At 45.1% G+C, this 10,078-nt stretch overlaps 1 protein-coding gene and 1 long non-coding RNA gene across 2 annotated transcripts; both read right to left on the reverse strand.

The window, feature by feature from the left end:
- Positions 1 to 6,912: 6,912 nt before the first annotated feature.
- Positions 6,913 to 7,375, reverse strand: LOC147865889 (uncharacterized). Its single transcript, XR_015529545.1, has 2 exons — positions 7,209 to 7,375; positions 6,913 to 7,101 (listed from the first exon to the last, which is right to left on the reverse strand). It is a non-coding gene; the product is annotated as an uncharacterized LOC147865889 (long non-coding RNA).
- A 471-nt stretch (positions 7,376 to 7,846) lies between these two features.
- Positions 7,847 to 9,406, reverse strand: LOC147865890 (putative sugar phosphate/phosphate translocator At3g17430). The gene is made up of 5 exons (XM_087316007.1): positions 9,398 to 9,406; positions 8,997 to 9,212; positions 8,513 to 8,559; positions 8,146 to 8,411; positions 7,847 to 8,046 (listed from the first exon to the last, which is right to left on the reverse strand). Exons 1-5 carry the CDS (start codon positions 9,404 to 9,406, stop codon positions 7,862 to 7,864), a joined length of 723 nt encoding a protein of 240 aa, XP_087172133.1. The 3' UTR covers positions 7,847 to 7,861.
- Between the last annotated feature and the right edge of the window lie 672 nt (positions 9,407 to 10,078).

Below are 10,078 nucleotides of genomic sequence, written 5' to 3' on the forward strand. Positions count from 1 at the left end.
TAGGTTCCTTGCAAGTAGACCAAGTCGTGGCATGGTTCGGGACATGCTCCGAGTGGCTGTGATGGAAAACATGCCTCCGATCAAGAGTGTCCAGGGTTTAGGGAAAAATTTCTTCCGCATTGAATTGGGTGATGGCGTGTTGGCGCAACCATTGGTAGAGCTCAAGGTTCTTGAATTGAAGTACGGTAAGGTGTTGCTCCAACTTTGGTCATCAGGCTTCAATCCAATTGAGGAGTTGCAGAAACTTAACAATCCTAGGGTGATCACCACAACATTTCATGGCCTCCCTCCCCAGTTGTGCCATCTGCTTCCTTTTTTTGGCGAACAAATAGGAACGATTTGCCCTAAAAAACCATCCATGGCAGATACAATAGTGGAGGTGCCCAAGCTACGCATCTTAGTGCCTTCCCTCCATGGACTTCCAACAAGAATTAGGCTCTACTCCGAGGAGCTAGGTCTCACAATAATGAATGTGGTATATAAGGGACTCCCTGGGCAGTGTTTCATTTGCAAACAGAAAGGTCACCTAGCTAAGGAATGTCCTCGTAAGACTGGAAAGGGAAACTCGGGACCTCGAACCTCAGGGAAGGCCGCGTCACCCAAGGGCAGCGAGGCTCCTTGGCACCCCGTTAAGAAGCAGGGGAAACTTCAAAGCCTAGGTGTAGCCTCTCGCCCCCTCTTTCAAGACTGTCCCGTAGAAAGAAGTTCTCCTACCTTGTCACCAGCAAGTGTGGACGAACAACCCTTGAAACGGGTGAAGATCCTCTCGGGGAGTGCGGAGGCGCACAACCTACAGGTGAGAGCGTCCAACAGATTTACATTGCTCCAAGGGCTAGGGGATGGCGAGCCAGAAGCATTGGCAACAACGTTGTCCCCATGCGAATCCTTGTCCCCCAAGCTCGTGTTCTCTAGCCCAATGGAGATGCAACCACAATAGGTACCATCCACCTTGGAGGAGATGTTGACAAAGGCCCCCCCTCATGATGGAACGTGAATGTGGTGGTGACCTCAGATTAGTGAAGTTGTGGATCCGGACGAGCACGATCAAGGGCAAAATAGGCAAACCATCACCTAGTTTGGCGACGTCTCTCTAGGCTAGAGGGGTGCAGGATATGCAACCGCTTAGGAGCCAAACTGTATCGCGGGAACTATTTGAAGCGGGCCGGGAACGACAGGCTGGAAATCTCTTAGGGGCTCTCCAATCTACTGTGGAGTTCCTACCCCCAAAAGTAGATGATAGTTTGCCCCCTGACATGGGGGTCGGCCCCTACATGGGCGTCAAACTCACTGCCTTCAAATGAGGATACTAACGTGGAATGTGCAGGGCCTTGGTGGAGGCTGGCAACAACATGAGTGCAAAAGACTTCGGGAGGAGTTGAATCCCCTTAATATAGGGGGCAACATTGACATATTGCTTTTACAGGAACACCACCTCTCTCAAGAGAGAACTCATAGCCTAGTAAACTCCTTGTCAGGTGGATGGACCACGTGGTGGTCCGCTACACAAGGTGACCTCCACCGAAGAGGAGGGGTCTGCATCTCGATTAGCAATCAGGCACGTTACGAAGTAACATCACATGGTACGTTGGTGGCAGGTACATCCTTATATGTGCTTTCAAAATGGAATCGCCTTTAGATTGGGGTGCTAAACATTTATGCCCCTAACTCTTCCCCCGAGAGAGCAATCTTTTGGAGGATTTTAGCGACAACATTGCATGATGCAGAGGCGTGGGTAATTGCCGGAGATTTCAACATGACTGAGCATCTAGGAGATAGGAAAGGGGGGATCCAAAGACCACATCACGGTGCAGAGTTGGATTCATGGGCTTTCCTAATTGGAAAATTTGGGGTGAAGCATACATGGGGCTCTTCCCTTAGGAGATGCTCACATTCGCTACACTTCTCCCAAGCTGTCGTGAATGCTAGGGGTGGTAGTCTTGCACGGCTAGACCGCATATACATCAGCTCGTCCCTCGAAGAGCTGGGGGCGTCCTTCGCTATCTTGGCAGGTCTTACCTTCTCGGATCACAAGCCGATGAGACTAGACCTTAACCCACCCCGTGGTAGCTGTTGGAAATTGACGCTTTCAAAACCTTCACCTCTCGGCCACAACCGAGGAAACGCGAATCAATGCAGCAGTAAATCGAAAACACAGAGAGAGACTCGAATGCACAGGGTTTAGCGTGGAAAACCCTAGACGGGAAAAACCACGGGAGTGCAAGACTCCAACTATCACTATACGCAGTGAATGTACAATGGCGAGCTGCAAGGCGACGACCTTGAGCTCGCTGTCCTCGCCACAGGCGGCGGTATTACACAGAGGCGTCGACCTCTTCCTTTCTCTCTCTCTCTCTCACTCTCTCTCTCGGCTGCTCTCACTTCGCTCCCTCTAAGTGGAAAACAGAAAAATGAGCAACAACTACAAAACTGTTTACCCTAAGTCATATTTATACACATATGACTTTCGGGCTATTTACAAATATAGCCTCAAGGGCCCTTGGCAAACATATTCACAAATATGTCCCCGCATCCGGATCTCTCTCCGGGTACATTCATCATCCGGCTCCGTAGCCGGGGTCTTCATCATCCGGATCCGGAACCGGGTCTTCATCATCCGGCTCCGATACCGGGTACTCCTCGTTCGGGTCTTCATTCCCGATTCCCGGACATCTGACCATCCCATCCGGAGGGACCGTAATCCCAACAGTAGCAAGGGGAGTCTCAATGTGAAAATCCCCACAAAGATCATGAAGAGTGCAAAGGTGAAAGCTGGGTTGCAGAGCATATGGCGGGAGACCATTGTAAGTGAATCGGCCAGTGAGGATTTGCAAAAGAAACTGGCACTCTCCTCCTCCTTTTTACAACAGGAAACCAAGTTGGCCCTCCAGCAGGTTAGAGCCATTGAAACAAAATTACGGAAGTCTGTTGCGGCCGCGCAACAGTTGCTACAAGCAGACCCTAGCTGCAATTGGTCTACAGCTAAGCTAGAGGAAGCAAAGTTGAAGTTGCGGGAAAGGACGTTGGAGAAGAACCGAATGCTATTTCGAAGGACTGTAGCATGGTGGGCTAGAACAGACAACAATGTCAACCGTCATTTCTTTCACTCTAGGGCACCCAAGGGTGGTGGTGGACATATACAAGGGTTGCGCAAACCAGACAGCTCAATAATGGAGGACAAGGATGAGATTCTGCATATGGCAACACAATACTATCGCGACTTGCTTGCACCTATGCATATGCGGCAAAACACGAAGCTAGCTGAGAGGGTGCTGGCTTGCATTCACCCCAAGGTAACCCATGAGAGGGAAGTTGTGCTCGATAGCCCCATTTTCTCTATTAGAACTCTCAGAGGCATGCCCTGGCCCCAATGGTCTCTCACGAGATTTTTTTGAGATTCATTGGGAAACTGTTATCCCATCATTGCGATGCCAACTGGCTTGGCTGAGGGGATGATCTATCTCATTCCTAAAGCGGCAGGGCGAAGCCTCGAGCTACGCCAATGGTGTCCAATCACGATCCTTAACACGATATACAAGATATTTCAAAAGTCCTAGCTTCCTACCGGACGTCATACATGAGAATCAAACAAGGTTTATCAGGGGTAGGTGTATCTTTGATAATGTGTTGCTTCTCTGGGAAGTTATGGCATTGGCAGATCGCGCAGTATCGAGCTTGACTATTTTGATGTTAGACTTTGAGAAGACCTACGACAGGGTGTTATGGCCCTTCTTGGAAAGAATGATGAGAGCTATGGGCCTTCCCCAGCGATGGAGGAATTGCATTTCTGCACTCTATCAGACTGCTACCAGTAGCGTGTTGGTATTTGCTGCTAAGGGGCCCGCCTTCCAACTACATCGCTTAGTGAGGCAAGGTTGTCCCCTAGCCCCATATCTCTATCTATTTGTAACTGAGACTTTCTCTGCCTACTTACAAGCACCAAGCAGCGGATTGAGGGGATTGCCCATCCCCAATGTGACTGAGGATCTTCTATTATCTGAATATGCCGACGATACAGTCCTTTTCTTGCAGGGCGATGATGCAAATTTGCAGCGAGCTGAACATCTTGTTGAGGACTTTTGTCCGGCTGGTGGTGCCAAGGTCAATTGGGATAAAACCCAAGGTCTCTAGTTCAACGAACAAGAGAAGCCAAGGTGGCATCCTCATGCTGATTTTGCATGGGTCCCTGATGGGATGACATTCAAGTACCTTGGATTTATGATGGGGAGGGCAATCCCCAAGGGAGTGCAATTGTCCCATGTGCAAGCCAAACTAAGCAAGAAGTTGAACCAATGAAGCAAGTCTAAACTATCATTCGCTGGTAGGGTTCTTATTGCGAACCAAGTGATGTTCGCCACCATGTGGCACTCAGTCTCCTGCTGGATTATGGACCCTTCAGGTTTGCACGTGATTAAGGCTGCCATCAGGGGGTTTATATGGTCAGGTAAGGACAACCCGATGGCTGTCGCCAGAGTGTCATGGCATTGGTTAACACAACCGCGGGCCAAAGGGGGGCTTGGCCTCATAGACCCCTTAATGCAGAGCCGAGCATTGCTAGCCAAAATGGTGGTTCGATGCCTCCTGTCAGGTAAGGGGTGTTGGAAGGTTCTACTTTGCAATAGGTTGCAGGCAGGGACTCCCAAGTATGGTAGGCCTTGGCCCGACTCCTTGAATTGGTGTTGCACAAGCGGAGTCCCACCCAAGATGGCTTGTCTTCCAGAGGAGAGGGTCATGAACTCCATCTTGCGGGCATGGTGTCACGTACGACATCATTTGGTCAAGCACACGCCGGAGACACTAATTGAGTGGTCTAGACAACCATTATTTTGGAACCCTCAAGTGCGAACAAGTGACAACATGATGTTAGGGCAACTTAAGCGCCTAGCATGGGGAAAGCTGGCGCAAACAAGGCACCACTCTATAGATGATTGGAGATGCACGGTGGCTTTAGGAGGAGCCCAAGAGGTCCCATTCCCTCCCCTCAAGGGAGCCATGAAAATGCGGAGATTGATAGCTGAGGCAGTTGATAGGCTTTCGTTGGGGGAGGTGAGAGAAGATGCTTGGTTCGGTCTCTTTGATGAGGATGGAAGGGTTAAGTTGTTGTAGGGCGTGAGCGGATCGGGAAGAGTTACAATTTTTGGGGAGAGTCAAAGTAGGGGCTCTTGGCACCCAATCCACGTGGTGGCGCAGGTTGGTAACATCTGGAAGACAAACCCGAATGTTACTAAGGTGGAACCCCATTGGATGTAATGGGTATATGGTTGTTGTCCCCTCGTCGAACTAGAATGGAACCCAGGGGATTTCAGGTGGAAACATGATGGCAGATTTTGCCATTTCTTCGAGTACAACACTAAACTGGGCCAGACTTTTTAACAACAGCTAGACGACCCCTTACTCAATGGATGGCGTACATTGGGCATCCCTGATGAGGTGCTCATTACCTTTTGGAAGGGTCTCTGGCGTCTCCACATGCCGGAAAAGATAAAGTTTTTTTGGTGGCAAATCGGTCATAATGTGGTTCCCGTTGGCGAATGGCTAGGTAAACGTGGCGGCCCGTTAGGCTGCCCACTTTGCCATTCACCTATTGAGCGTTGCCTAAAGGTATGTATGAAAAGCGCATTGCCTAAAGGTCTTTCAGGATCTGGTGCGGCCCCCGGAGGAAGTGATCATGGACATATGGTTTGCGCTTATCAGCTGCCTACGAGGGCAATTGGACGAGGTTTGCAGTCATTCCAATGACGTGGTTACTGCTCGTTTGCGCTTCTGGCAAAAATGGCGGAACACGCCTATGGTGACACAAGGAGGAAGTGGCCTGAGGTGGAACTACCAGCCCTCACGTTGGTTGTTTCCGACTCACTTACCACCCTCCCTTCACTGTCGACCCCAGGAGTTGTCTCGTACTAGCCATCACTGAAGGACATCATTTTTAGCTATAGGTACTTACATTAAGTAGTCAGTCCGAAAGGCGATGTAACTAGTCTCAATTTCTTGAACTTGATAGGAGGGAGATTCCCCGATCTATGTATAAGCCTCCTTGTACAGTCTCTTTGTAATAATCCTTCCTAACTAATGGGAAAGTAGCTTCATTTAAAAAAAAAGAAGAACTCATATTTGTTCCCTTTCACCAAAGTTTTGTAATGATCCTAAAGCCTTCATGATATGAATGGCTTATACAATCTTGCCAATTCAGAAAATAAGTGATATATTGCATGTTTGCAGATTCAACTCCTTGTTCTATCTATGGATAGTGGATTAAGCATAAACTTATCCAAGGCTTAACTATTAATGAACATTTTATGGGGGCCTTAAAGAGGGAACTAATGCAATTTCCTCTTAGAGTATATCACACAAAAACCAGAACCTTCATAGAATTTGGGTTTTGGTCTTTTCATCACCAAATGAATCATCAATATACCAGGCATAAGCCAAGGACAAACCCCAAGAATATGTGAGAGATTGATACTAAAGTACTACCAATTCATCAAAAAGCTACAACTAAGATATGTCTAGCTTCAACTTCAATAAAAGAATATGGTGAGTGCTTGTGTAAGAGCCTGAATGAAATTTTTGATGGAGAATCACATGTAGTCCACAAGGATCCAATTCAGGCGGAATCATCAGTGATTGGATTCATTCTTGGAACCATTTTGCATCACACAAAGTTCCCATTGGGCAACACTTTGGAGATCGTGAAACATACATCACATTTTTTCTATGTTCGCTGACATTTTGTATGACCTAGAATCTTGTACAGCAGAATATCTTGCGGATATTCACCTTCCCTAGGTTAGTTTCCTACTCATAATGTAAGATATCTCTGAAAACAGAAATTTTTAATCTAACGACTAGAATTGTATAGAAATGGCATAACTAACTCATATAATGCCTCATTATGAGAACTAGCTTTTGACGCAATAATCTTAAATCAACTGCATTACCATATATGAACAACAATATTAACAAAAATGTATACGCTCTGCCATGGTCATTAAAAAAAAATTGGCGGTATGTAAGTTCAAGTCCGTTTGCAGTAACAAAACGTTGAGATGGAAGACAGCAAAAGGGCTTGAAATTGAACAAAAGAATAGATGACCATGACTTCTCCTGTCATAAGCTAAGAAATATTAGTGGATGGTAAAATCGCTCATTTGCCTCAACTAGTTAAATACAATCCTTTTATAATGATGCAAGGGAAAAGAAAGATCCACAACCATTCACAACTTTATAATCAATTGTTGGTAATATTGTTTCTGCCTCCTACATAGGAAAGCCGAGAAATGAGAGGCGCTTCTTCGTCCACTACCGGAGGAGCTGGGCTCAATGCCCCCACCTCTATTGACCCATCAGTATAATTTTCTGAAGACTTTTTCTCTAGCTTCCGCTCTTGTGAGACAGAGATAAACAAGATATTACATGATAAAGCACAATGTGAAAGCATTTCCTTTGTACATGCTACAACTCAAATAAGGTTGTGGTGTGGGTTTGAGACTTCACCCTAAATCCTAAACTTCCTCACAACTTCCGTCTGAGTTCATGCATTCTAGTTTGCTCCTTTAAAAAATGGCTTTACAGCTTTGACATTTTCACAGTACATAGTGAAAATGATAGCATCGCCCTTTTTAATGGAAACGCAAAATGCCCATAACATCTTAGTCCAGATAACATAACATCTTAGTCCAGATTACATGTTAGTAGATTTAATATCTAGAATCACACAAGGTTTCATGTTTAAAATCACTTATTTATATTAGGTCTCAAAGCATGGGTGTTATTTATTTTTTAACCTTGTGATTTTTAAAGAGCATTTTCCCTAGAGATTGGAATTTATAAAGGTTTACTAATTTTCATTTATGCTAATATTATCTTAGTGGGATATGATCCAAAGATCCAACAGCACACTTGATCTTATTATATTATCATCAGAGCACACAGTATGATTTACCTTCAGAAGAGCCTTTAACTTCTCAGGAATTGCGTCAACTGAGGGCTGGCTGTTAGCACGGGATTCTCTCATTTTGAGGTAGTTATATGTTACCACTCCAGACAACGCTGCATCATAGATCACCAAAGAAAGAGAAGAATAGGAAAAACTCATTAGCAGTTCTATGCTCTTTTGAATACACTCAGCAATAAGAGGGATTCATTTACCTATGGCATAGCCTATTATATTTAGACCTGTTAGCTTAGACTCTGGAAATAATAGTGTTGATAAAGCAATCAATATCCAATCTTTCAACACACCAGCTACTCTCACAGTTATGGCACCAGTTCTTCCGATGACCAAAAACACTGATATATTCAAGGCAAGTGCACATAGTGCATTGCTAAAAAAGATCCAAAAATTGAACGTAATCTGTTGGGTTTCCATCTCTGGCTTCTCGAGTATAAACCATGGCACATATAGAAACAAGAAGCTGTTGTGGAATAAAAGATAAATGAGCATCTACTGCTGAATCTTCAGTGTAAATATAAGTATTAATTTCTCTCTCTCTCGCTCGCTCACTCTAGTCATTACATTACTGCAGAATCATACATATAATGCACGTCTATGGTGTGTGCAAACTGGCATACACATAATTATAATGTCACTCTGGAATGAGAAAAAAGCAAGTCCACCTCCAAAACATAAGAGAATGAATGATTCTTCTTTTTTTTGAACTTAGAAGAGTGATCCTATCTACCAGACCCTAAGAATATGACTCCATTAGGTTCAGAATGAATACCAAAATTGACTAAAACACAGGCATAGTATGAATATATTTTGCAATTAAGTTATAATTTTCTTTTTAAAACAGTATATCATCTAAATATTTGATTATTACGCTGGATGAAGACTCAAGATGAAGCAAGCCAAATCAGCATTTGTTTTTAGGCATTGTGTTTTATTATGTTTCTTCAGTCATGTTTAAATTATGCTCAATGTTGTAATTTTCTCATTTTGCTTCCTCTAATCATGTTTTCTGTACTCTTTTTGCAGGACTTTCTCATTCTCTAAACACCATTCTTGTTATAGATATAATCATATAAATTTTCTGAAGCCAGCATTTACGAATATATGATATATCTGGGTTTCTAAATCCCACCATGTGGACATTATTCCTTTTCACAACTCCTACATATGCCCAAGCATCATGATTAAAAGTGTCATGCTGGCTAGTACTCAGATCTCCAAACAGAGCATGGGTGGTAGATTGAGGGTACTTAACCTCAATCTCCTACACGCATATACAAACTTGCATGGTTAACATGCCATATGTTCATCCCTTAGGCTATTGGCATAATCAATGTTGGGTAGATTATGTGATATATCACACTAGCCCATTTCAAACCTCACAGGGTTATGGATTCCAAGAAATAAACCCTCAGACCACAGTGCTCGAGCCTATCGAAAACAACAGACCTCACCCATTACTCACGAACCCTGTCCACCTACGATGCCGATAACTATTTCCACCGCCCTTCGCAGATGGCTCCTTGAGAAGAGACTGGATGGATACATCAAAGTCGCCGAGGCACTTGCGCATCCGGAAGCCTTAGAAATCGCCAAAAAACTCAACATTGATATAGTCACCAATGCCACCATCCGGAAGAAGCTGGATTTATCATCCACTGGGGAGAAACATTTCGACATTCCCCTTGCGGAAGATCTGCAGAAACACTTCAGCACATATTCGATGTCCGCCAAAGCCTACAGAATGAAGGACATCCCTGACCCCTTTTTTCGGGAAATCGCCAAGTTCTTGTTAGAAGTGGGATGTGTACACGTAAATGCTTACAGTATGCCAAAGCAGAAGGCAGGTATCATCATTGATACCTTTGAAGGGCGCGCGGTGGATTGGGGGGTAATTACGGGACCAGTGTTACGGGAAGGCATGCACACGTATCAAGGCGGGAAGAAGCTAAGGCCAATCATACAACAATATCAGACGATACTATTTCCACCCTGAGGTCTGCCCGCACCCCAGCCTAGCAAACCCACGCCATCTCGATAAGCGAAATGGCGGTTAGCAGAGTTGGCAACCACGGAATGGGAAGATGAAGTGCAACCTTCCCAACCCATCACGCACAAACCACAGGAAGA

The sequence above is a fragment of the Azolla caroliniana genome, unplaced genomic scaffold (assembly GCF_043228905.1).
Source record: "Azolla caroliniana isolate FFs.n. ecotype wild unplaced genomic scaffold, voAzoCaro1.0.p SCAF_3, whole genome shotgun sequence".
NCBI lineage: Eukaryota > Viridiplantae > Streptophyta > Polypodiopsida > Salviniales > Salviniaceae > Azolla > Azolla caroliniana.

Excerpts from the sequence above, each read along its gene's own strand:
- LOC147865890 (XM_087316007.1), bottom strand. Across the intron at positions 8,560-8,996 it reads TTATATCTATAACAAGAATG|TTTGCACACACCATAGACGT; the intron begins GTGTTTAGAGAA and ends TGTGTATGCCAG. Across the intron at positions 8,047-8,145 it reads TATAATAGGCTATGCCATAG|CGTTGTCTGGAGTGGTAACA; the intron begins GTAAATGAATCC and ends TCTATGATGCAG.